Genomic DNA, 25,059 nt, shown 5'->3' on the forward strand with positions numbered 1-25,059 from the left:
GACGGTGAGTCGATGATGATCCCCACGTGAATTTGTCCGCTTTGCTGGATAAGGCGCACTTTACTTTTTAATTAAGTCTCATTGGGACATGCGGATTTATCTAGATAGTGACGAGCAGTGATATAGAGACGAGTTCTTATCCTTGAACCTCGCAGCTTCCGATTTCTTCACCCGCTTGCTTACTTACTTACTGAGATCACTTTATCCGAAGCACTGATGATGGCCACTGAAGAAGGCAGGTGATAGTTATTTCTTCACCATGCAGTCCCTTATGCCTGCAGTTTAACAGTGTTAGATCTGTCGCTGACTATTGTCATATCTACCAGAGATACTTGTCACACTTTCTCCAAGAATTGATCGCGAAGATCTAGGCCGCGGACATGATAATCTTTATCAGCATACACTTTTCGAGCGTCAGTTTATACTATCGACCTCTAGACCAGAAATAGTCATTGGGCGTATCTCGCACAATGCTAATAAGAACATCCGAGCTCTTCCTGACAACGCTAACTTTGATTTCCCAAATGTTTCGAGACCTCATGCCTCTCTATCTTTCGACTTTAACCCCGAATCTGGCTGTCATGGTTTGAAATTGAGAGACTGTCACTCTCTGCACGGAACAGTCGTCGAGGGATCTCGAATTACGCCTGCAAAAGATATCATGCTGCATAGTCACGATATCATTCGATTAGGGGCTTCTATCGACTACCAAGGAGGTAAGTTCACTATTGAGTCACACACGCTCAAGACCTATACGAGTCTTTTTCGTAGTTCCTTTATTGACATCGTAAAGATACGGTCCCCGTTCTAGAGATAGAAGTTATCTATGCAGTTATTACCTCGAACAAGAAGGATGACTCATCTGACGCCGGCTCAGTATCTCGTCTACAGCCTATCAAGCATATTGCAAATGGATTTGGCATCGTGGAAACTTCTGAGTCCGAAAGCGAGAACGTGCTGTCTATCACGGAGCAGCAGACTACATGTATGGCAGCCAGCGATATCGAAGAAGTTCACGGTACGACAGCGTCAGACACCTGCAGTGTCGTTGATCTCGAAATGACTCTCGATGCCTGTCAGTTCCCAGAACGTGCTTCCTTCACTGAAGTCGAGCAATCGTTGGAAGCTGATATATCTGAGCATTCGAGCCCATCAGAAGGGACTTCTATGCTGAAGAGAAAATTCAGTACGTCTGGGGACTCTGATGAACTTGTCTCTGCCGAGATGGGAGATTCTCTACCGATGGCTTGCTTGGAGAAAAAGCAGAAATACACGACTGAGGACAAAAACTGCACTATCCGGCTGAACAAGAGAATCTCTATGATCGATACCGCCCCGCTTACTAATAATTCTGCCCTTGCATGCCACGGCCTAATGAAAGATGCCGGTTCTGCATCTTCCATATGTCACAATGGCAAAGAAAAAAGAGTTGGCTCATCCAGCGCAAATGTTGGAAGCCTCATATTGGCAACAGCTGCTGGAATCGTCATAGGCAGTGTAGGTACCTTCACCGCATTGGCGTCCTCTGCAGCTGACAAGTTTCTTGATGATAACTGATTGATCTGAAGTCGTTTTTTTGTATCTCTGTACTGGTATTTTCTTATCTTCTGATAATCCCTTTGTCTTTTCCCTCATAATTGCTGGGAATTACGGCCGTATCGTTGCGTTTGCTATTATTATATAACTCAAATATCAATTATCACTCGTTAATCGTGTCTCATGAATTACTCCTCTTCATTTAGGGATTATTCATGCTCAGTCTCCTGTCTATTGCTTATAATTTTATATTTGAGAAACGAAGAGCTTCGAGGCCAGCTATATATTTCGCTGCTACGTAAACGACTATAGAGGGCAGTCTCCTGCTTCCATGTTCATACACATCAGTTCCTTAGTTGTATCCGTCTTTATCTCTATCTTTATTTCTCCTTCTATCTCCTTCTATCTCAAACACAGCTCATAAAGGAAATGCAAACAACTATTAATTACTCCTTCCAAGCGTATGAATTTTCGGGCCAGCGGATGCGTCCACGCAATTCCATCTCTAGCAGATGTGCTTGTTTATGGCTTTAGCAGCATTCTCAGTGCTAAATTTCTCCAATGGAAAACCAGTCCAAAGCATTTGCTGCGCAACACCTTGGTATATCATTGGCTCAGTACCGGGGATTACCTTCCATCCATTTGATTCGCACTCTCTATAGAATCTTGTAATAGGGTTGGGATGATAGCACATCTCGATCACGTAACCTTTCGTAGGCTTGCTCAAAAACGTCATCTTGATCTTATCATTGAGAACCTCCTCAGGCGTAACCGGCGTCTTATCAGGGATCGCACCGATTATAAGCGCCGGTCCTTCCAATTTCTCGGCTTCCTCAACGGACTTTACATATATAAATTCAATCGGACGACTGGTGGTAGTGGCTAAAATGTGCTCAATAACACCATTCGCCTCGTCTTCTCGACGATTAACGATATATATGGATGACACCCCAAACCATTTCCACAGTGCGTAGATACAGCTCCGAGCTGCACCTCCACTACCGATGACCATGGCGGGTTTTCCGGTCGACTTTTCGATGATATCGGGAAAGTTAAGCAAAAATGCGTCGCGAACACCAAAGCAATCAGTGTTGGTCCCAATGAGCTTGATTTTTCCGGATTGTGCATCTATGCGTTTGAACACAGTGTTGATTGCACCAATATCGTGGCCTTCATCCGTGGTGTCGTCCACCTCCTTCACAAATTCAACCTTGTGAGGCATTGTCACCGCAGAACCAACGCAGCTTTCCATCTTGAGTTTTTCCAGCAGATCATCCTTATTGGTAGACTCCAAAAGTTCGTATGTCCAGGGGACATTCAAATCAGCAAATAAGGTGTTGTGTAGCAGCGGTGCTAAAGAGTGAGAGATGGGGTAACCAAAGAGGTAAGCCTTCATTGGCGTCGTCACGTCGGAAGGGTTGATACCTCCGTCGGTCATGGTTGTCTGATTCAGAAACGAATATGAAGTTTGTTAATTGCACGCGATGAGGTGAGAGATGTGAAGCTGAGGTGCTGATGATACGAAGAATGGCGCAAGCTTCCATGTTGCGTTCCGCTAATATACTTTAGGCTAAGCAGCAGTTACGTATTGCTGATAATCGCAGATTTTGGCTCGCTGAGTAGGTCAGTACGGAGCATCCAGTAATGTTGGGCTGCGTCAACTGAAAAGTAATAGGAATAACCAACGAGCAAAATCTTACTATTATTTAAATGAAAATGATATGAATTATCGAAAAGGCTCGGTGCTCTATTATTATCGATAAGACAGTTCAATTCTTTAGGTCAGTCCGTTTAGGGTTTCGCAATGATGACCACTATCTTATATAACCGTTTAGAGCTTCAGAAACAATCAGGTTAGGGATTCTCTCAGATTTTTTTCGTTGTTTGCGCTTTGATCATGAAAGCGCTCAGAAGTGATCAGCTCAAAGAACAAACTGCTGCAGGAATACCTCAGTAGTTTATGTACTATATGCTATCCGGTTTCCGAAAGACATAATGGCTGATACAGTTGCTAAAGTTTTGCAATTGGGGCTCAGTGAATCAGGACTTGCGGATGCTGATTTGCGTGTCGTTCGACAATATATCGTGGGCACGAAGGCTGAAGGGTTCCTGACCGAAGATCCCAATTCACCTACGTGAGTGTCGAGGTGTGGGTTTTGATCAGTAATTTGACTTGAGCTAACATTTAGTTTGTCTCATCTATAGGTCCTTGTCTGCGATCTATCCGATTTTATTGAAATCACTTCTTCAGTCTCCAGGTTTAGGAGATTATCGAACGATCGCTTGCGATACGCTTTCTGTCTGGTTGCAGCGCACCATTCAATGTTGCTCCTTGTCTCCGAGCTTCGCTGATTCCCTCAAATCATCCTCATCCGCTGGCTCAGTTGAAGATGCGGACGCTGTTTTTGACTTCGTATGCAACTACTGGACCGACTCAGGGGCCGCTCTTGGGAACGCTCTTCGCGAACTATTGACGAAATTGATCCTGTTTTTGGAAAAAATATGGACTCCAGAAGAATATCGGGATCGCTTAGCGAAGTGGGCTGTTATAATACTCAGATATCCTCGCTCTATGAGGGTGGTATATTTTACAATCGAAATTCTTGCCCGCCAACTTGGAGGATCTGTCATTATGCAGTCTGAGCCGCGGCTAATAAAAGAATCGCTATTACTCATCTACAGCAATGCACTCGCAAATCCCATTGGAAAAATGATCAACGCAATTCTTACTACGATCCTCAAGGAGAAGTTGGGCGCAGCTACAAAGTCAGCAGGACGATCTTTGACAGCTAATGAGGCACAGCAAGTAGAGAATGACTGGCTTTCTCTATGGAGCGAAGATGTTATTGAAGCTATACGGAATGACGACCTGAGACCGCACATCCAGACATATCTGCTTCCGAATCTTTTCAAAGCGTCCCCTTTCGGTTTCAAAATATTCATCCAAAAGTTGCAGAGCGGAAAATTCTCTCTGAGATCTGAAAAAGATATCACGTTGTTGATCGGCTGTCTTAAAATTGGACAGGACTTGTCCATTTTAGACTCTACGGAGAATTCCTCAGCCGGCGGTCCCCCGATCGTATCGTCCGACTTTTTACGAACACTTCTGCATCATTCATCAGACGATCTTCGAATTGGTGGTCTTTCTCTTGCTGTCTCGTCTCCACAAGCCTCGAAGCCTATTTCGAGCACGATTCTAAAGGTGCTCTTTGAGTCCATGGATGACTTGGTATTAGAGTCAGATCCAGAATTTCGGAACCGGGTGTACGGTTTTCTTCGTCAAATGGTTACCCGACTTCGTGATTCCTCTTACGCCATGAAAAGGGAGAGAGTCAAACTAGCAAAGAAGCCCAAAACTGAGCAAAGAATTGCAGAACTGGATGCAAATATTGAATTTAACAAGAAATTCCTCGAGAGGTATTTGGCATATTTGCAGCAGCTGTTGCGTCCCGGATCGTCATACCAGAGGATGCATATGAGCTTGAAACTGCTCCAAACTCTTATTCGCTCTGGGCTCGATAATAGGGTCGAAAGCAAATGGCATGAGAAGAATCACATAGATTTTACTTTCCATGTCCCAGTTTATTCCGCTATCACTATCAGACTATTGCTGGATAATTTTGTCAACAACTATGAAGACATCAGAGAGACGTCTAGCACTTTGCTAAAGATGGCTCCTCTCTCTGCACTATTTGAGGGCATCGATGATATTGAAATAGTTAGAGAGATTGTTGACGGGTACGCAGACAAGGGAATATACATGATCTCCGGTCTCCGCGGTCGCGAAGGTGACGGAGGAGCTCGTATTCTTGACTTCTGTTTCTATCTGTATAAGGAAATTGGTGATCACTCGTCGGCTGATCTCGAAATCCAGTTTTTGGAGTCGCTCGTGAGCAAATTGGAAGAAGCTGTCAAGCAAGGAAAGGACAATCTATCTCTAGCCGTCAAAGATTTTCCTCTGCATGGCTACTTCACTAGTTTGAAGCTTATTTTCGAACAGATCGGTTTTGCAGAACCGTTGTCTTCTGAAAAGGAATCACGGTTGACGAAGATATCTGAACGGATACTCTCCGTAGTCCATTCGATGTGGGGAGTGGTCGAGAAGATTCTTTGCCACGATTCTCCCGAAGGAAACATGCCTGAGGAAATTGAGGAGAATTACCTGGTCAGCTTGGAGGAAGTATACGGACCTGCAACTCAAGTGATCTTGAGCTATGCCTGGCGTGCTATAGGAGAGTCTAGCGGATTGTTGACTGTTCTTCTCTCTGTCATTCCTCTGGACTCTTCGATTATAGCGGCGGAGAACATCTCCGATCTTGGAGACTTGTTATTGACCGAGCTAGCGACAATCAGGCATCGTGGAGCATTTTCCTCTGTCTATCCTACGTTTGTAGCTTGTTGTTCACGCTGCAATCGGTCTAACGATATCGTGTTGCGTGAACTTCCAAAGAAATGGCTGGATGATCATATGCAGCTTATTCAAGAGAAGTCTCAGTATATTACCCGAAGATCCGGCGGGCTTCCGTTTCTGGTAGCAGCAGTGTTGACCGCTGAGACGGATGCCAGTAAGCGTCCGCTGCTGCATGAAACGTTCACAAGACTTTCAACCATCGCCAAGCTGCCGCCCACGATTTCTGATGAAACTGAAAAGATGGACCTCCCTCAGGTGCACGCTCTAAATTGCATCAAATCGATATTCGTTGAGACTCGCCTTTCAGCTGCCTCGGCTTTCTATGTCGACCAGGCTCTCGCTATGGCGATCGATGCGTTTGCTAGCAGCGTATGGTCAATTCGAAACTGCGGTGTCATGCTTTTTGCTGCGTTACAGACTAGATTGTTTGGCAGTCGAAAGTATACAGACTCAAGACTGACGGTGGGAACGATGTCTGCTCGCTTGTTCTTCAGCAGATTTAAAGATATCAAAGGAGTGCTGTTGAATCATCTGCAGGAGCATGTGGATCACTTAGACGGGGGAAGCGCACAGACACATATTGAGACTGTTTATCCGGTTTTATCACTTCTATCGCGCTTGGAAAGTACTGACGGCTATGATGGACTTGACGCTTTTGCGCCCTACATCATGAAATGCTTGTCCAGCCGGATCTGGAAGGTACGTTAGATTGCGCAGTATTGGAATTCCATAGTTCTCTTTACTAACAAGGCTTCTTATGTATGTTAGATTCGCGAAATGGCAGCACGCGCCGTGCAAGCCTTGATTAGCTACGATGCATGGGAGACCTCGTTTTGCCGTTTTCTATCGGAGGTGGACGTCAGGACCGACAATAACGGATCGCATGGTCGTCTGTTAGCTTTGGAGTCATTGCTCGCAGGGCTAGCAGCAAGAGCTAGTCAACCTCCTATCCCAAAAGCTGCGCTTGACTTGCTGGTCGAGCGATTCGACGAAATCTCCTCGTGTGAGTGTGCACCTGTCGCGTTGACTTTCTTGAGAGTGGTCAAAGCCGCTTGTGAGCATGCTAGGGTGGATGAGGACGACGAAGGAAGCCTAGAAGAGCTTCAGGAGAAGCTCAATGAGTATCTTGACGATAACGACTACTCACAGAGCATTCCGCATCCTGGATCAAGAATGTTGCAGGGGCAAAAGACTACTTACTATATCGGCAAGATAGTGGACGATTTGGTGGAAGGTGAGATTGCGGAAAACTCTGCTGTCAAGCAGATCATGTCGTGCTTGAATTCAGTGGAATATGACGTGCAGTTAGCGGCGCTGAAGGTCTTGCTAGCTGGAAAGTTCCTCTCTAAGGATTCCGAGATTTCTGGTACCGTGTACGTCAAGCTGTTACCGGAGGTGTGGCAGTGGATATCCGACAAAGATGAGACTGAAGACGATAGCAGCAGTGGCTTGTGGAGTCAGCTCAAGGCACCGGCGATCAGACTGTTCAGCGCAGTGCGTGAACTTGCAGAAGAATCAAAGAGTACTAAGAAGAAGGCTACTAAGAAGACAGGACTTCCATCGGCTGATACAATTTGGCAATGGATCTTCAAGGCAATTGAGAGCGATGTTGAGGACTCCAATTCAGTATCGGAGGCTTCTCTGGAAGCTCTAGGGACTCTTTCGGTTTCTCTTGCAGATAACGAGGGAGTATTCGAGAAATGGTACCTGCAGGTTGTCCAGTTTAGCGACGACAATTCGGTAAGAGTTTACTTTGTTAATTCCGAAACATTGTGGGTGTTTATTTATTGACCTCATGATTTTTAGCCTTTCTCGAACCGCAACTCAGCCCTGAAGTCTCTGATCAATTTTGTGGAGGGTATGAGCATAAAGTATAGTGAAGGATTGCCAGAAGAGAATATCAACGGCGACGATGGAGAGCCAGACCTCTCTCCCACTTATCAGCTTAGAACTACGCTGATGCATTTGCACGACTTCCTCAATGACGATGATGACGAACTTCGCGAGATTGCGACCAAATATATCTGCTGCTCTCCATATCTGCTTAACACGCCTCACGTGATGACTACGATTCAGACAAGCCGAATGTTTGCTAATTATATTGTGGACAAATTCAGTGCGACAGCTGAGGGCTCGGTCCTAGCCGCTGCTCTGGCCCGCAGACTTGTGAGCGGCTCGCAGGCACGTTCAACCCTGTCTTCGGCTGAGCAGTATATGCTTGATGGTGCGGAGGCTGTTGAGCAATTTTATGAAGCGACGCAGGAGGAGACGGCCCTTTTCGTGATTGAGAAGCAAAACCTGTACAGAAACGAAGTCTCTGAATGCGAACTCTGGGCGTACATGTTTACGAGGTTGGCCAGGTCTAGGAATGGAGAGGTCGGACAAATGAAAGGTCTGGTTGTGCGTGCCATGATGCATTATCTGTATGTGTGGGTAATGACAGCATGTGGCGCTGACATGGGACCTCAGAAAAAGGACGCAGAACAAGGTTCCGAGACTGCAGAATTGGAGGACATGCCCAGTTTGGTTGAGGCTATCAAAGAAATGGGGATGGATGGTCCTCTGGGCTGGAGTTGTAGGATGGACACTGTGTTTTTGATTGGCAGACGCATTGAAGCGATATGCAAGGTGCTTATGGTGTCAGGCGAAGGAGTGCTACAGACAGGCAAAATTGAAGAAGCCCTGCGAGGTCTAAGAGGAGTGGCAGAGGAACTGGATCTGCATCCTCTCTGGCTTGAGTGAAAGGCCGTTTGTAAATAATTTTCCCCTTCATATTTATTACTGTGAAATGTTGAAAATAGGGCAATAATACAAGCATACAACAGCTAACCCGAAGCAAAAGTATCAAGAATGATATGTACACTAAACTTTCTTTTACATTCTCTCGACCGGAGTCAAACCCAACAAAATCATACCACGGTTCAGAACCTCTCTGGCCGAAGAGTAGAGAGCAAGACGAGCGATGGCAAGCTCCTCTTCTTGACCAGCAACCCACAAGATGTTGTAGCACGATGAGACGGTGTGAGTAAGCTTGAAGAGGAAAGATACGACGGTTGATGGCTCGCTAGTGCGAGCGGCATTCAGAAGAACGTCAGGGTACTGCGCCAAAATGCGCATGAGCTCTTGAGCGATGGGCTCAGTGAGGAGATCGAAGTTCGCGTTGATGAGCTGCTCACGAGAGAATCCAGCGCGGCGCTCGACCGAGCAAAGGCGGGAATGGGCGTACTGCAGATATGGACCAGTGTCACCTTCGAACGAAAGCATTCGCGACCAGTCAAACTTGTAGTTGTTCACGCGCTTGGCGGCCATATCCTGGATCATAACGGCAGAGATTCCGACAAGGTCAGCGACTTCGTCAGGGTTCTCGACCTGATCGTATTTCGCCTCGTTCTTCTTCATAACTTCGTGCATGGCCTGCTTGGTCTCCTCGAGGATGGTGTCGAGGAAAACGACGGTACCCTTTCTGGTGCTCATTCCTTGGACCATGCCGAAATTGACGTGCTGCATGTTCTTGGCCCATGGGAAGTCGCAGAGTTCCATGAGTTTGAACAGCTGAGCGAGATGGAGATCCTGCTGAGAAGCGACGACGTAGATCATTTTGTCGAACTTGTACTTGTTGTAACGCTCGAGCGCGGCACCGAGATCACGGGTCAGGTAGAGGGAAGTGCCGTCTGATTTCTGAATAAGAGCCTTACCAAGCTTCTTCGCGTAAGGCTTGAAATCGATCAACTTCGCACCACGGTCGACATATAGCAGATTCTTCTTTTCCAGAAGATCAATCACGAACTGCATACTCTCGTTGGAGATCTGGGACTCTCCTGAGTATTCGGTATAGCGGATATTCAATCGCTCGTAGGTCTTGGTGTACTTGCTGATGGAGAGCTCGCGGAATCGCTTCCAGAGAGCTAGAGCAGCCTCGTCGCCGTCCTCCATAGCCTTGAAGTAAGCCTTGGCTTCGGTGTCGATGGGACGTTCACGGAAGTATTCGGTATCTAGCTCGTCTTTCAGGGGGTGGTTGGGGTCGAGAACGAGGGCGGCGTCGATAGCGGCCTTTGTGAGAGCGGGGATGGAAGCCTGAGCTTCATCTCTCTTTTTGGTAAGTTCAGCACGAGCTTCATCCGAAATGTCAGAGGCCTCGAGGGAAGTGTTTGAGGTATCGATAAGTGCGAGGGCATCCGCAAGTTCCTTCTCAGCGGAGTGAGCGCTGTTGACGGTAACGTAGACCCGGAAGAGATGGTTGATAGGATCGCTTTCGAGCTCGGTCTCGCTGCCGAAGCTCCGGAAGCCGACAGCCAAAAGACCAAACTGCTTTCCCCAATCGCCGAGGTAGTTGATACGAACAACTTCGTAGCCAAGGCGCTCATGGAGGGAGGAGATGAAACCACCGATGATTGTGCTGCGAAGATGGCCAGCGTGGAAAGGCTTTGCGATGTTGGGAGACGAGAACTCGACGATGATGCGCTTGCCATTGCCGACAGTAGAGTTGCCGAAGGTGGAGTTGGGTTCGAGGATCTGAGGAATGGTCATGCGATAGAGAACGAGCGGGTTGAAAAAGAACTGGACGAAGTGACCCTTGGCAACGACTTTTGAGAGCAGATCCGAGGCGGGGAAGGCAGACGCCCATTTCTCAGCCAGCTCGTCGGGCTTAGCGCCCTTGACGCGGAGACGAGGGACGGCAAGAACAAAGTCACCACGCTCGGGGAGAAGGGTGGTCTCGAGCGCAGGCGCGATGATCTCTGGGGCGACGCCGGTGACGGGGTGGAGGAGGGCGGTGATGTGCGCGCGGAATAGGTCGACCGGGTTTGAGGCGAGGTTGAGGGGCCCAGCCTGTCCGGGGATGTTGAGCAGGGCGGGTTTGCCAAAGCCGAGGGCCTGGACGCGATCAGCGAGCGCGTCGACGTCGGAGGACATTTTGCGGAAGAAAGAGAACGGTGGACGAGGGAAGAAAGCTGGCGACCGACGACGTAAAGCAGTGGTGAGCAGGCGCATAACAGCAGTGGGACAAGAAAAAAAAATTAGGAGGAGGGCAATTAAGGTCCCGCCCTGTGACTCATTGTGATTTATGTGATTAAGTGTGAGTCGGCTCAGCGCTCGTCCTCTTCGCCAGACCATCGCGCCTCTCCGCGCGCGCACAAGCAACAAACAGGCAGCCCGCACACATACTGGCCTGAGCTCTCGCTTTATCTCGCTTCCCCCTCCTCCTCCTCCTCTCCTCCTTCTCCTCCTTCTTCTTCTGTCCATCCTTCTTCTTTGATTCCCTTTCCCAGATGTCGCTGCCCCAGACCCCGCTGCGGCCACTCGACGCAGACGGTCCGCCGGGGTTCCGGGAGCGGATCGCGGTGCTGGAGATAGTCCAGCAGCCACAGCGGGCGCGGTCCTGCGGAAACGCAGACCGCGACCGTCGAACACTCGATCCACCGCCAGTGCTCAAGCTGGATGTGCGTCTGCCTCACCAGCCGCGGACAGATACGCACTACATGAAACAGTTCACCTGGATCGTCCAGTGTCTGCTCTACTCCGCCGAGTCGCCCTGTGCGCTTCTCCCGCCAGCTGCCCACGGACGCGCCCTCGTCCGCGGAAACCTCGTCGCAAACGCTCACTTTGTCGACCTCGCTCTCGATGGCCACCGCGGCGAGGCTTGCTACTTTTGCTTCCCCGATCTCTCGTTCTCCACCGCGGGTCTCTACCGCCTCAAGTTTCAGTGCGCTTGGATCGACCAACACGCTCGCTCAAACTCCCACCTCGTCCGCTCGCTAGGCACAATGGGCCACCAGATTTCTGATGTCTTTCGCGTCTACTCCGCCAAGGACTTTCCCTCCATGCTGCCAATGACCCCAATCTCTCTCTCCCTCAAACGACAAGGTCTCTGGATCCGCGGAGGCATCCAACGCAACCGCCGAGCCCGCCGTCTCGCCCGTGCCTCGTCTGCCTCCAGACCTGCTCTTGGTCGCTCGGCGGCCATTGCAGAGGCTGACGAACACGAAAACGGCACCCACAACACTTACAGCGAAAACTACATCGACGACTATCACGATAACGATAACGATTTTGACAACGACAGTCAAGGCGACTAGTCCCGTTCTTGGATTCATTATTATTGTCGGCCTAGCACGTATGCTGCCGTGGCGTTTGTTACTTTTAGTTGTCTCTTTTTAGTAGTGATGTTTTTTGTCATATTTCTTGATGGCTATGACAATAGTATCTTAATAAGTGTAAAATAATAAAATAAATGTGATGGTTTTTAAGGGTTTCGTTCTCATCTCATCTCCTCGACCACATTCAACCGCCGCCCTTCCGCGCTCTCTCATCCCCAATTCCCTCTTATCCCTCCGCCGTTCTGCCTCCTTCGCATCTCCGGGACAATATGAGCCTACCGCAGGCACTTGACGCCTCGGCTCTGCCTTCTATTATATTCACGACCGCGGCCCAGCTCGTGGACTGTGTAGACAGTACGTGTTTTCTCTGATCTTTTTCCTTCTCTCCCTCCCCAAGTTTTTTCTGCCTTCTCTTGTCGCTGACCATGATCTTACAGAGCGTCTTCTCGTCATCCTCCGCGACGGCAGAAAACTCATTGGAATTTTGCGCTCTTTTGACCAATATGCAAACCTGGTCCTGCAAGACACCGTCGAACGAATCGTGGTCGACTCTCTATACAACGATCAGCCCCGTGGTGTCTACATCATCCGCGGCGAGAATGTCGTTCTCGTTGGCCAGATCGTATGTTACATCTATATACGTTTTTACCTATTACTGACGAAAAACTCTGTTACTAACTTCTAACCTCCGCAGGATCCCGAGAAAGAGTCAAGTCCATCAATGACGGAAGTCTCGCTTGACGAAATATATGCAGCACAACAGAAAGAATCAGACGAACGGAAACGAAAAGAGGAAGTGAAGACCGGCAAACTTATTGACTTGGGTTTTTCAATAGAGCCACAAGTTGAAGACTTGTATTGAGAAAAAAACGATCCGCACTTGTACAATAGATCCTCACTTTATTCTACGGCTCTTAGCCCGCTTCTAATTGCTTTCCTTCTTGGTCACCGCCGACTCTATCTCTTTTAATGCCCATGCTAAAAGATCCTTCATATGCATATCCAGTGACGATGCAGCCTTGATTCCCTGTCGTATCGAATCTTCAGTCAGATTACCATCCACGTGCCCATCTTCAAACAGTCCCTTGTGCGCCTTGACGTAGCCAGGCCAAACCACGTCTTCGAAATAACCAGGTGGATCGACCCAGAATCCTGACGGAATATGCTTAGTAAATGAAAGTGCGAGTTCAAAAGACAATCGTAAGTTCATTACCTTCTAGAGTTGCGTAGCCGTTTCTCGCTTCACGTCTCTCTTTCAGCTTCTCAAATGGCGCTCTCAAGAGTAGCCTCACATCCAATTCCGCCGTAACTTCGCGGTCATTGTAGAGCAGAAATCCATCGACCAGACAGAACAGTCTCTTCTCCAAAATAGAATCGGGACCAATTACCGCTTCCTTGATGCTTGTAGCCTCATCAGGCGTGACTGGTGGGGTCCCTAGATCATTCTTGTCTTCTTTATATGGTACGTCATCAGGTAGTTTCGCATTCTCCTTGATGTAGGCTAGCGCGCGCTTCAACGACTCAAAGTCAATAGCCTCCGGGCAATCCCAGTTTTCGACACCATTTACTACAGGTATCTCGGATTCGGGCTAGAGAAAGGGCATGTGTGTCAGCGAGTAGTAACGGCAGCTGATGCTGCTCACGTGCATTACCTTGTAGAAGTCGTCCTCGTGCAGGATAAAGGAATGGGGGAAAAGCTGGACTAGTAATCGCGACAACGTCTGGATCCGTTCTATGTCAGAAACATGTAATAGAAGTATGATGTAATCAAGATACGGACACTTTTGCCAGAGCTCGATGGGCCGCTGAGACCGATGAGTATCGGTGTTTCGGAGGTCATCTCTGGAGAATGCTGATAAGGGCAGACCAGGCTCGATGTCAGTTCAAGACCAGACTTTCTAGACTGATACAGACCTGCGCAATGCTTCTGTACTCGATTGCGCGCGGCAGAGAAACAACCGATCTCTGCACAGTTCTGCGCTCAAAGAAGACTCTGGCTGGTCGTAGAAGGATGTGCATTTTTGATAGCTGCTCGCAGTATAGTCCGTGAGTCATCAAATCTTATGTAATCTATACTAACCGGCTTCATGCTCCCCGTCTCCTTCCCGGTCTTCGTGCCGTCGTTTCATATTCTCAGTAGTTCTGCACTCGATTAACTTAAACATCATTGCCTATATGCTTGCCGTATCTGCCGAGTGCTACCAAAATGGAACGAGAGCAATCAGGGTCCAGTTATGTTTTGTTAATAAGCGTTTATATAAGCATCGTAAATCTAACCAACCTCGGCGCGGCTCGGCGAAACGTATTTGCGGGGAAACCGAGACCGACGCCTTTATAGGTCCTCTTCTTCCACCGTTCTTCCGTCTTTCTCTCTCACCGCCAGATGGAGAACATTATAGAAATAGCAAACAGCGTCGCGCTGGATCCAAAGTACCACGACGTACTTGAAGTCGTCAAGGGCGTGCGAAATGGTCGGTGGCAACCTTTGTCTTGTGTGAAGTAGTGGCTAACTGTCTCTTCCCAGGTGCTGTATACGGCGCGAAGATCCGGTTCCCGCATGCCCTTGTTATGACCTTTCTCTTCAGAAACGGAACGTAAGTATTTGTTTTATATTTTTCTCCTGCAGCTGCTAACTTCTTCTATAGTCCGAAGGACAAGCTACGGATAGTTCTGAAAGCAACGAGAGATCACGCCAAAAACTTGGCCACCTTTGTCTTTATCTACAAGTCCGTGATCTACGTTCTCAAATCTTCAAATCCGGAGAAGAAGTCAAGAGATGTAGATGCCCTTATTGGTGGTTTAATTGGCGGTTACTACGTCTTTGGACGCGGCGGAAAGTCTTCTGTCAACCAGCAGGTAAATCAGCTTTTGCTTTTAGATTGTTCGTAACCAGTTGACCAACTTTCCGTCATTATAGATTGTTCTCTATGTCTTTTCTCGAGTGGCTATGGGTTTGGCTAAACTTGCTGTAAAGAAGAACGTGGTCCCTATCTCGAGCGCTGAAGGAAAGAGCCAGTCATGGAATGTCTTTGCGACCCTGTGCTGGGGAATCGTCATGTACTTGTTCCGTACTGATCCTGATGTGTTGCAGGTCAGCATGAAGAACAGTATGGATTATCTCTATCTTGACTCAAATCACTGGACTTCCATGAAGACCTTGCTGTGGCACAACAAATGAGAGAGACCTTCAGCAGCTCCTTGGATTTACGAGAGACGGATGTTGCCATCAAATTAGTGCCTGTGACGCATCGGCGGTGTTATTCATAATGACCATTTAGAGATTAGAGTCAATCATTTGTACAGCCAAATATACTTCTACGTGTAATCTCAAATTGTAGGATGAGAGGGACCCAATACGGAGCTGTAGGACAAGCTAAATACCAGGCAGGTTTTCTTAGGGTAGGCGGGGCTGATCTCCGGCTGACGAGCTTTGCGATAAGAGATTGCATTGTTCCCCACACCGCCATTCTGCTCTAATAGCGCTCCCCATTCACAATGACCGTCGACTTGATTTTAGGAACAAACAATGTAGGAGGTCACGGAAAAATCAAGACCGTCGAGGCTATGGCAGAGATTCTTGAGCTCTACCATTCTCACGGTAACAAATATCTGGACTGCGCCTACATCTATCCTGCTGGTTTCCCTGGCGAGGCCGAGTCTTTTCTCGGCGAGCTCAATGTCACTGATAACGGCAAATTCGTCGTTGACACAAAGCTTGACAGCTTCAGAGATGGTGCGCATACTGAGCAGTCGATTTATAATTCCATCAAGGTCCAATTGGAACGACTCAAGGTTGACAAGGTCAGAACTCTCTATCTGCATGCGCCGGACCGCACCGTCTCTTTTGAAGAGTCTCACCGCGCGATGAATGAGCTCTATAAGCAGGGAAAATTTGAGAGGTTTGGTCTCTCAAATTACAACGTCAAAGAGATTGAGGAGTTTGCTGAGCGTGCGCGCAAGAATGGGTGGGTCGCTCCGAGCTCATACGAGGGCCTTTACAACATTGTCAGTCGCAGGCCCGAGACCGACCTGCTGCCCGTGCTGCGGAAATATAACATCAGCTTTTATGCCTACTCGTGAGTTTGCTTTCTATCTTTTTGAATTTGAGTAAATCCTTCGCGATTGTCTGACTGTCGAGAACATAGTCCTCTTGCTTCTGGCTTCTTTTCCAATATCAAGCGCGGACAAGCGCCTGCTCCCGGAAGCCAGTTTGATCCGGCGACGTTCAATGGAACATTCAACCAAGACTGGTTTTTCAAAGATGATTTATTTACCGCTGTCGAAAAGCTTACGGAAGTTGGTGAGAAGCATGGAATTTCGAACAATGAGATTGCTCTGCGCTGGCTCCGCAATCATTCTCAGCTAGGCAAGGGTGATGCGATCTTGGTGGGGTATTCTAAGATCGATCAGCTCAAGCAGAATCTGGAGTATTTGGAGGGCGGCCCATTGCCTGAGGAAATAGTGCAGGCGATTGACTCGATCTGGGAGACAATCAAAGACAGTGCTCCAGAAAGCGTTATGTGAGCCTCAGTCGAAATATAGTAATAACGTTTGGTTACATTAAACAAATATATATTTACACGCTTTCAGAAGCCTTAATAAATCCCTCTAAGCTTCAGCCTGCTTAGCTGCCTTCTTCAGTCTGTCGGCAGCATCCAACCTCTGCTTCAGCGCCTTGGCCGTCAGCTCTCTGATTCTCTCGGCTTCACCAGAAAGCTCCCGCTCCTCTTGTTTCTTCAGCAGAGCCTGAACCTCAGCAATACGAGCCTTCTTCGCCTCCGTTAAAGGCATCTTCGGGGGTGTCAATCGGTGAATTTCCTCCTCGGTCAAGTCAGGCTTGAGTTTCCAGGCATATGGGTTTCGCAGCGAGTCGAGTGCCACTTTCGGAACAGGCGGAATCGTGGCATCGGTAACGAAAAATGTGCGTTCGCGAGCCTCGTCATAGGGCGTCACAAAATTTCCCTCGGTAACCTCGTCAACCGGGTCTGGCCACGGGATAGAAACGCCCCCCGTGTTCGCAACATACCGCCGACGTAAACGGGTTTTGTAACGATCGTCGTAGTACTCCTCACCAAGCTTGAGCTTATTAACAGCGGCGTGGACCATCTCTCCGGTCTTGTCATCTTTGACTGTTGTAATCAGACGAAGATCTTTCGGGTGAGTAAAGCCGTTGAACGTATAAACGTAGGATGTTTGCCCCTCGCGCCAGTGAGACTTTGGCAGAACTGTGGTGTGTTTCGGACCAACATTTTCAAGTGCGACTCCCATTCGATCACCCACATAATGCACTCGAGTGATTTTGCCAAAGTCAGGACCAGGTTTGATCACCTGTACGATATCGTTGGGCTTGAAAGGGATGTTTTTCAAGGGCTCATCTACCAGATGATCATCGGTCATGAAGCCAGGAATAAACGGGGCAGTTTTTCTGCCAGTCTCTGCATTCTTGTTCTTCGCAGTCAGATCCTTGCGTCGTAGCTGGCGCGCTAGCGCCGAGAATCGTGGGATCCTCATTTTCAAGTTGTCTTGTCGTTAAAAAAATGTCTCTTGGTCGTTGCAACGTTGCCGGGTCGTGAGGTTCAGCCAGAAGTCGAACAGATAGTCAAATCAGACCTCAATTGATAAGAAATGTTATCAATAGTCGTGCGAATCGCAAACCGGGTTCTAAAAGACTGGGCGTAGCTTTGAATGTCGTCGGAGCTCTTGCTAACCTGGCTGCCAAAAAAATATCGCTTTTCGGGACGAAGAGAAAGAGCTGAGTTGTGCACGTGACCTGCAGCTTAAAGTAAGCTATTGTGGGGTGAAAGGCGCGGATCAGCGAATTAGGGTCGGGCTACTGCTGAGCATCGAAGCCTGAGTACACCGTCGGTCAGATAATTTATTTTCGGATTCGCTGCAAGTGTCTGTACAGGGAGTTTCTGAAGCGCAGAGAGAATGGCTACGGTAGATCAAGAGGTGTCGTTCGCATCGTCATCCGTCCGAAAAGGCAAGCGGAAGGTCGAGGACGCAGAGCTAGATCACAGCGATGAGGAGCATACGCCTATAGTGAGACGCGAGCCTCGGGCGTATGTAAATACCATTGATGAGAATGGGTTCATAAAGTCGAAAACAAATCAAGAGATGGTGGACTCCAAAGAGTATCTCAAATACAAGCCTGAAGGGTACTCGATCAACATGCCCGCAACGGATCGCGATGTGCGGATCTACGCTGACGGAGTGTTTGATCTTTTCCATCTCGGGTAAAGTCTTCTCCTGCATTATTTGTGAACGAGGTTGAATCTGTGGTCGAAGAAAATGATCACTAACAACTGGTTGTGATATCTAGTCATATGAGGCAGCTCGAGCAAGCCAAGAAGGCGTTTCCGCGTGCTCATTTGATAGTGGGAATCCCCGGCGACGGAGACACGCACTTGCAAAAAGGACTTACCGTACTCACGGATCAGCAGCGGTATGACAGCGTCCGTCACTGCCGGTGGGTAGATGAGGTTATTGAGAATAGTCCTTGGGTTGTTACTCCGGAGTTCTTGAAAGAGTACAGGATCGACTACGTTGCTCACGACGATATCCCGTACGCGGGAACAGATGGAACGGACGACATTTACAAACCTCTTAAAGAAGCTGGCATGTTTCTGGTAACTCAACGCACAGAAGGGATCAGTACATCTGGGATTATCACTCGAATAATTCGTGACTACGACAAGTATCTGATACGCAACTTCTCTCGTGGTGTGACGCGACAAGAGCTTAACGTCTCGTGGCTGAAGAAGAACGAGCTTGATTTCAGGCGTCATATTGCTGATTTCCGAGACTCTATCAAGCACAATATTGTCAGCACGCGGCAAGAGCTGAACAAATACTTGAGCCCGCGCGGCGAGGAAGGAGATGCGGAGTCTGTGATGTCTACTCCTTCGGCAATTGCGAGAAACTTTGGTCTGCTGCGAAAGAGGCGGCGGGTGACTGACGGAGGAAGTCGACAGACAACAGCTTCGCCAGTATTGCAAGGATCAATACTAGGCTCTGGAGAGCCTTCGCCTTTGTTTCCTGCTACAGATGGGAGTGAATTGGGAGATGTTGATGACGATGATGATGAAGAGGATGATAAGAGACTGCTGCTCGGTTTACCGACCCTTTTAAACGGAGTGAAAAGCTGGATGGCTAATCGCAAAAGTGGCGGGCTAGACACTGTGTCCGATGAGGAGGAGGGGTCACCTGTGACTTCACCGGGATCGGCTGTGACAGATGACAAAACTGAATGAATGAACTTGTGAGCGAACAGTTATTGGGATAAAATGTATTCTTTCTCTATCAAACGTATTATGTAAAAGCAAACAAAAAACTCCAATGCCACCGATGAACTCCGAGGAAAGTCGTAATACTCATAAGAAAACCTTTGAGAACTGGACGGACTATGATACGGTATGATCTTGCTCTGTCTCGTTCCATAGATCTCTGCTTTGACCCTCTAAAACGTTCATAGAATCAACCACTTTGTCGAGCTTTTCCATCACAACATCGATACCTTTTTGAACAATCTCAAAGTTTTCAGCATTGAAAACATTCGCGATGGTCTCAAGATTAATATCAGTGTCGCTGATTTCCCAAAGCTTGGCCGGATCAGCCATGGGATCGACGACATTTGCGGATGCCTCGAGAGAAGCTGCTAGTTCTATCTGAAGTGCTTGTAGATCCTCCAAGGCAGCTACGTGTTCCTTTCCAAAGAAATTTCCCTCCTGGCCAACTTGATCGGCTCGTTTTTCAATGTCGTCCATGATTTCAAGGTCAGTCCAAATAGCGTCATGGGCATCAACTATAGGCTGGACCTGACCCACTGCCGCGGTGCCGGACAGACCCTCGATTTCGGTCGAGATCTCTGTCTGCGGGAACCGCTGCTGAGAAAGTGGTTGCTGCTGGCGGCGACTAGAGTCTAGGGGAGAGTAGCGGGCGGGCGAGCTTGGATGGGGTGACGTTGTCGAAAATGATGCTGTGGTGGCTGCGGACAGACGGTGGAAATGCTTTGCGCCAGGAGAGTTGCGGGCGCTCATTTTCAGTGGCGGCGACTGTGGGGCCCGTCGTTGCCGCGGTATTTGACTCATAGCTATATAGTGGGGCTTTGCTCTGCTAGATACTCGAAAGAAGGGCTGTGAAGTTGACAAAAGCGGCGGATATCTGGACCAAAAACCGATGGCGAGCGTGGAGTGCCGAGAGACTCGGACTCGGTCAGGGATAGGGCTCTTTTCATGATGAGAGCAGCTACAAGGCCCTCAATGCAAGCACACTTTACGTAATAGCACGGACATGGTCCCGCCAGGATGAAGAGACGGGTGAGACCCGGATCGCACTGTGCTTTACACTGGCAATGCGTTATTAGTATACTGCACAGATACCTCATACTATATACCTGACTATCTGCAGATGTGCAATGATCTGCTCGTAGGCTGGTAAACGGTCAACTCCGCCGCATTCCTAACGGCTCATTTATTAGGCAAGCAATTGAGCCGCACCATCGCTTCTAGGCGCTCTCGAGGACGATAAACGAGTATCATTCACGACAAATGTACTCGACTGTCTCCCTGAGATCTTGTGTATGGCGTCGATTTAATAATAAGCTAATATAAAACATGTAGCTTAGCAAAATCAAATAAAAAAATAGAAAAAGGGCAGCGTGAGGCCTGAGATCATGGAACGAACAGTCAAATGTACTCTCATTCGCTCATTGCGAATCGGCCTGGTCGGCCTCGGAGGCACATTATAAGCGCTCATCACGCTCTTGCCTCTCTTCCTCTCCTCACCGCCGTACAGTGTCCCCCCTTCATTGTTTGCTCCAAACCGTGAAGTCTAGCTCTACTGCAATCCAACCTACAAACAACAAACAACCTTCCAAGCTTCCCTTTGCCTCTCTTCGCTGCCCCCTTCGTCTTACCTATCCAGATTATTGAAAGAGCGGATTTCGAATCCGAGAATATTCTGAATAGCTGGCCACCATGAGATTCAGATTCAAGCTTACCCCCACCAACCTCAACCTTTCCTTCCTCGCCGATCCCCAGGACGTCGCTGGCTCCGTGCATTTCAACGTTCTGCAAACTCCTCAACGCCAGGAGTTTCAGTTCATGTACGACAGCAACGTCTCCTTCTCCTCCTCTACAGTCCCCAACGCTGAAGTCGACTCGGACTACAACGACAGCACCTACGCCGACTACGCCTTTCCTTCGTCATCTTTCGAGGTACCCACCGACAACAGTATCTCCGAGGAAATCACCGGCCAGCCTGACGCGTCCGAGCCCACTATCAGCAACGAATACCGTGCTAGCTACGGCAGCACCCACGTCGGCCATTCCGACAATCTTGAGACGATCGACTCTGCTCAGTCGATTGCTCAGATCGAACCCGAGCCGCAGAGCGCGACTAGCTCTGACGATTCCAGCTCCCCGTCGGAGCAGTCTGCCCATGAGAACGACGACCCTGCAGAGCTTGAGCCCGCGACGCTCGCTACTGCCACGCCGCCCGCCGCCGATCTTACCGTCAGACAGCCGTCCCCCGAGATCAGCAGCCGTACTCTTACTGCTCGCGAGATCATCCTAGCAATGATCGGTCACCATTCGGTGACTCGCGACGCGTGCCTCGGAAACGGCACGCAAGCTCTCACTCCCGGACAAGCGGCCGGTCGTCTCATCCTGGATCTGATTCAGCCTTCCAAACTCACCCCCGGACAAGCGGCCGGTCGCCTCATCCTCGATTTGATCAAGCCCAAATCGAGCATCGATCGCGAAACTCTAGACATTGTCAAGAATCGTGTTAGCAGCGTATCTTCGGATCCAGCCATCGTGGGTTTTGCTCGCGCCCACGAGGCAGAGTCTGAGCAGCCAGCGGGCAGCTCCTCTACTTTGACGCAAGAGAACGATTCATCTTCTGAGATACTCATCCAGAAACACAGATCCGCTAGTGCTCCCATTCATCCGTCCGCTCCCGTTCGCCACTTCTACCGCTTCTCGAGCTTCGCGATCAACTGCACCGATGCTATCGACTACTTTGCGTGCAAGGCGCCGCACAGCGCTACTCCCAACAACGACGCTCAAACTCACTGCTCTGTAGCAGCAGCGTCGCAGCCGGCTGAGATCAAAGTCGATCACCAGCCTAAGTCTTCTAAGCGCGTGAAGAAGAGCTATGGCGAGATCGAGAGCAGCATTGCCGCGACTACGACGGAGGAAGACTCTACTTCTCAGCCAGAGTTTGATCCTCACTCTGATCTCCCGACCGATCACGTCCACTCGCTCGTCCAGAAGTTCGAAGCACAGCAAGCTACGATCCCCGATCCCAAGTTTCTCCACTCCAAGTTCTACCATTCTCGTATCTCTAGCAGATCGACTTGGTCTGGGAGCCGGGAGAACGTGGTAGACGGCCGTTCTCAAGAGGCTAGCGAGCCTAATGAGCCTGAGAAGGCCGATGAGCCGGTAAGCTCTCTTCAATCTCTCATTCTCTCTACGCCAAAAGCGATACTGATTATTCTACAGGAACCAATCGCCGATGGACCATCTGAAGCTATCCAGGAGGATCACCTTTCTGGCTCTGCGCCGGTCTCGACTGGTATGCAGCTGGTATTGCGACATGAAGTCCGCACGGACAACAGCATGGGAAGTCTTAATCCTTGGAGCTACGAATACTTGAGGTCTGTACGCCGCCGCGAGTTCACTCCATTGCAGATCCAGCCTCGTGTTGTGGTGCCGGACGACCAGGACAACAGTGCACCTGTATTCCGTCGAATAGTGCTTCCTGGTTGGGTAGCGCGTGCTCTCCAGCCTTCGATCTGGCTGTTAATCACCCGCGAGCTTGCCCTATCTGTTCGAGGTCCTCTTGATCTGCTGGCGCCGCCAGAGTTGTCTTCCAGTCGCGAGCTCGTGCTTCATCGCTCTTCGTCAAGACAGACTCCGCCCGCGCTTCTTCCGGCACCCGAACCGGTATCTGACCGTCAGCTTGTGCTCTACAGACAGAGCATCTTCGAAGCCGCTCTCCTGTCTTCGCCAGAGCCGGTCAGAGACCGCGGATTTGTGCTCTACCGAGCACTGACGGTGAAGCGGGGCTTGCTCACCCTTCCCGCACCAGTTCATCTCTCCTTGCGATCCCGGTTCGCTGAAAGAGCATCCGCTCTTATTATTCACGCCCGATATGCGTGCTGCGAGATCCTCGCTTTCGTATTTGTTTACTCCGTTGCCGCCCTGGCTTTTTCGGCGCACCTGGCGCCCACCGTTCTGCGATACGCGGGTCAGACGGTCTCACTCGCTTGGGGGATTATCCTTGCTATATTCATCTCATTGCGAGGAGAGTTTCGCTATCAACTTCAGTTGAGAGTGCAGGAAAAACAGGCCGCGCTTAACTGTAGATCCCTTGTGATCTACCGGCCTCCTCCCGCTTCCTTTTCCTCTATAGTTATCCCGTATGTTACTGCGCTGGGCAGTCTTTTTGTACGTGGAGGAAGAGTTTCCAAAGCCGTTGCTATCTCTATCGTTTCCAGTCTTTCCGTTCTTGTGGATCTCAGCTTCAAAGCTGTTCTTGTGGTGATCATTATTCTGCTGGCAGGACTCGCACGCGGTCTTCAGAGATTCTTCCAGCTCGTCCGCGTTACGACTAGCGCGGTACGCACCTTCGTCACCACCAACGGGTCTTCCCTCTATTCTCTTTGGCGGTTTGTTTTGTTGGTTTATTATTTGACTGTGAAGTACCGGTTCAACATGGGAGATAGGCAGCTCTCTGAACTTTTGGTACTTTTGCAGGTCAATTGGCGTGTGTTTGGGCAGTTTTTTGTTATTATGGGTTCTTTTCTCCTTTTTTCTTCTATCCCTTATTTTTATGATGATTCTCAGCAGAGAGAGCAGAGTCTGCAGACTGTGCAGAGCGAGCACAAACAGATTATTTCAGACGAGACGGTAAGTTCTCCAGCCTACTTCTCGAAAACGAATCTCAGCTAACAGGATGGCATTAGTTTGAAACGCACGACAGAGAGCTAGAGCAAGAGAAGGCTATCGCCGCGGCCGCACCCACGACTAGTGGTGCGAGTCATATCGATACGCGACCTTCCCTTACGCTGAATACAGAGCTTGCTATCGTGAGAATAAACACCTGCTACTGTTTTTCGTTGAGTGATACTAATATCTGTAATAGTCGAGTATGGAGGACAGTAGCCCGGCTACTGAGTCTTCTTCTTTGGAGCCATTGCCCTTCTCTAGTCCATCTCTTCCAGCCTCATCGCCAGCCTCTTCGGTGCCTTCGCCTAACACAGTCCTCGAGAAGCCTGAGCCCTTCTCCAAGGACGGCACGGAGGAGACTGCGTCTCACGACGATGAAATGGATTATGAGATGGACTACTCCCCTGAGATCTCCGATGAGATCGAATATAGGGGGGAGGGCGATAGCTTGATTCATTCGAACTATCCCTCCGACTGGAACTTTCCCGATTACGAGCAAGTTCTTGACGGACCCGATGGTTCGCACTACCAGATTTCTGATATGGAGCCGGTCGTGTCTATCTTTTTGATTGACGAGTCTACCATTCCGTGGTAAAGCGGCTCTAGTGGTGAGATGGGGGTATAACTACTGATTCCACGCACACTGCTTTCCAGGAGCAACTGATCTTCAGCATTCATCACATCGCATACAACATTGCATATACCACTGCATTCGCATACAACATCGCATTCGCATACCACTTTGGACAAATCGCATACAACATTGCATACAACATCGCATTTGCTGGTATTCGCACACAACATCGTATTCGCATACAACTTTGGACACATCATCGCATACATATCACTTTGGATACTACACCGCATACCACTTCGCATACCACTTCGCATATCACTTTGGATACCACATCGCATTCACAACATCGCATTCGCATACAACTTTGGACACATCGCATACAACATTGCATATAACGTCGCATTTGCTCGCATTCGCCTACAACATCGCATTCGCATACAACTTTGGTCACATCATCGCATACATCACCGCATACATTTTGGATGT

The 25,059-nt window shown here is 49.0% G+C and overlaps 13 protein-coding genes across 13 annotated transcripts; 8 read left to right on the top strand and 5 right to left on the bottom strand.

The window, feature by feature from the left end:
* The first annotated feature begins 77 nt into the window (after positions 1–77).
* Positions 78–1,824, top strand: BZA70DRAFT_275945 (uncharacterized protein). Its single transcript, XM_064912223.1, has 3 exons — positions 78–235; positions 327–716; positions 794–1,824. The coding sequence occupies exons 1-3, from the start codon at positions 217–219 to the stop codon at positions 1,555–1,557; spliced, it is 1,173 nt and encodes a 390-aa protein (XP_064769205.1). The 5' UTR covers positions 78–216; the 3' UTR covers positions 1,558–1,824.
* On the bottom strand, positions 1,825–3,242 carry BZA70DRAFT_275947 (uncharacterized protein). The gene has a single exon (XM_064912224.1). The coding sequence runs from the start codon at positions 2,972–2,974 to the stop codon at positions 2,042–2,044; it is 933 nt and encodes a 310-aa protein (XP_064769206.1). The 5' UTR covers positions 2,975–3,242; the 3' UTR covers positions 1,825–2,041.
* A 172-nt stretch (positions 3,243–3,414) lies between these two features.
* Positions 3,415–8,703, top strand: BZA70DRAFT_309893 (putative death-receptor fusion protein-domain-containing protein). Its single transcript, XM_064914901.1, has 4 exons — positions 3,415–3,671; positions 3,742–6,646; positions 6,716–7,687; positions 7,754–8,703. The coding sequence occupies exons 1-4, from the start codon at positions 3,532–3,534 to the stop codon at positions 8,687–8,689; spliced, it is 4,953 nt and encodes a 1,650-aa protein (XP_064769207.1). The 5' UTR covers positions 3,415–3,531; the 3' UTR covers positions 8,690–8,703.
* BZA70DRAFT_275949 (uncharacterized protein) lies at positions 8,704–11,001 on the bottom strand. Its single transcript, XM_064912225.1, has one exon. The coding sequence runs from the start codon at positions 10,934–10,936 to the stop codon at positions 8,822–8,824; it is 2,115 nt and encodes a 704-aa protein (XP_064769208.1). The 5' UTR covers positions 10,937–11,001; the 3' UTR covers positions 8,704–8,821.
* Positions 11,002–11,077: 76 nt separating this feature from the next.
* On the top strand, positions 11,078–12,192 carry BZA70DRAFT_275950 (velvet factor-domain-containing protein). Its single transcript, XM_064912226.1, has one exon. The coding sequence runs from the start codon at positions 11,215–11,217 to the stop codon at positions 12,019–12,021; it is 807 nt and encodes a 268-aa protein (XP_064769209.1). The 5' UTR covers positions 11,078–11,214; the 3' UTR covers positions 12,022–12,192.
* Positions 12,193–12,311: 119 nt separating this feature from the next.
* On the top strand, positions 12,312–12,904 carry BZA70DRAFT_236631 (uncharacterized protein; the record flags this gene model as incomplete). The annotated part of the gene is made up of 3 exons (XM_064910383.1): positions 12,312–12,396; positions 12,480–12,664; positions 12,737–12,904. The coding sequence occupies 3 exons, from the start codon at positions 12,312–12,314 to the stop codon at positions 12,902–12,904; spliced, it is 438 nt and encodes a 145-aa protein (XP_064769210.1).
* BZA70DRAFT_126360 (nicotinamide riboside kinase 1) lies at positions 12,835–14,049 on the bottom strand. Its single transcript, XM_064909535.1, has 4 exons — positions 13,823–14,049; positions 13,695–13,763; positions 13,256–13,631; positions 12,835–13,194 (listed from the first exon to the last, which is right to left on the bottom strand). The coding sequence occupies exons 1-4, from the start codon at positions 13,880–13,882 to the stop codon at positions 12,968–12,970; spliced, it is 732 nt and encodes a 243-aa protein (XP_064769211.1). The 5' UTR covers positions 13,883–14,049; the 3' UTR covers positions 12,835–12,967.
* A 338-nt stretch (positions 14,050–14,387) lies between these two features.
* BZA70DRAFT_275962 (Tim17/Tim22/Tim23/Pmp24 family-domain-containing protein) lies at positions 14,388–15,465 on the top strand. The gene is made up of 4 exons (XM_064912227.1): positions 14,388–14,513; positions 14,567–14,636; positions 14,688–14,898; positions 14,960–15,465. The coding sequence occupies exons 1-4, from the start codon at positions 14,426–14,428 to the stop codon at positions 15,218–15,220; spliced, it is 630 nt and encodes a 209-aa protein (XP_064769212.1). The 5' UTR covers positions 14,388–14,425; the 3' UTR covers positions 15,221–15,465.
* BZA70DRAFT_303795 (NADP-dependent oxidoreductase domain-containing protein) lies at positions 15,276–16,566 on the top strand (the record flags this gene model as incomplete). The annotated part of the gene is made up of 2 exons (XM_064914759.1): positions 15,276–16,118; positions 16,188–16,566. Exons 1-2 carry the CDS (start codon positions 15,538–15,540, stop codon positions 16,564–16,566), a joined length of 960 nt encoding a protein of 319 aa, XP_064769213.1. The 5' UTR covers positions 15,276–15,537.
* BZA70DRAFT_126350 (uncharacterized protein) lies at positions 16,181–17,873 on the bottom strand. Its single transcript, XM_064909534.1, has one exon. It carries the CDS (start codon positions 17,551–17,553, stop codon positions 16,651–16,653), a length of 903 nt encoding a protein of 300 aa, XP_064769214.1. The 5' UTR covers positions 17,554–17,873; the 3' UTR covers positions 16,181–16,650.
* A 340-nt stretch (positions 17,874–18,213) lies between these two features.
* Positions 18,214–19,295, top strand: BZA70DRAFT_236839 (uncharacterized protein; the record flags this gene model as incomplete). The annotated part of the gene is made up of 2 exons (XM_064910395.1): positions 18,214–18,278; positions 18,365–19,295. The coding sequence occupies 2 exons, from the start codon at positions 18,214–18,216 to the stop codon at positions 19,293–19,295; spliced, it is 996 nt and encodes a 331-aa protein (XP_064769215.1).
* Positions 19,296–19,333: 38 nt separating this feature from the next.
* Positions 19,334–20,229, bottom strand: BZA70DRAFT_275966 (uncharacterized protein). The gene has a single exon (XM_064912228.1). The coding sequence runs from the start codon at positions 20,130–20,132 to the stop codon at positions 19,446–19,448; it is 687 nt and encodes a 228-aa protein (XP_064769216.1). The 5' UTR covers positions 20,133–20,229; the 3' UTR covers positions 19,334–19,445.
* Positions 20,230–21,020: 791 nt separating this feature from the next.
* On the top strand, positions 21,021–24,811 carry BZA70DRAFT_294481 (uncharacterized protein; the record flags this gene model as incomplete). The annotated part of the gene is made up of 4 exons (XM_064914446.1): positions 21,021–22,487; positions 22,548–23,135; positions 24,014–24,136; positions 24,193–24,811. The coding sequence occupies 4 exons, from the start codon at positions 21,021–21,023 to the stop codon at positions 24,589–24,591; spliced, it is 2,577 nt and encodes an 858-aa protein (XP_064769217.1). The 3' UTR covers positions 24,592–24,811.
* Between the last annotated feature and the right edge of the window lie 248 nt (positions 24,812–25,059).

Source organism: Myxozyma melibiosi (genome assembly GCF_037950935.1).
Source record: "Myxozyma melibiosi strain Phaff 52-87 chromosome Unknown BZA70scaffold_3, whole genome shotgun sequence".
NCBI lineage: Eukaryota > Fungi > Ascomycota > Lipomycetes > Lipomycetales > Lipomycetaceae > Myxozyma > Myxozyma melibiosi.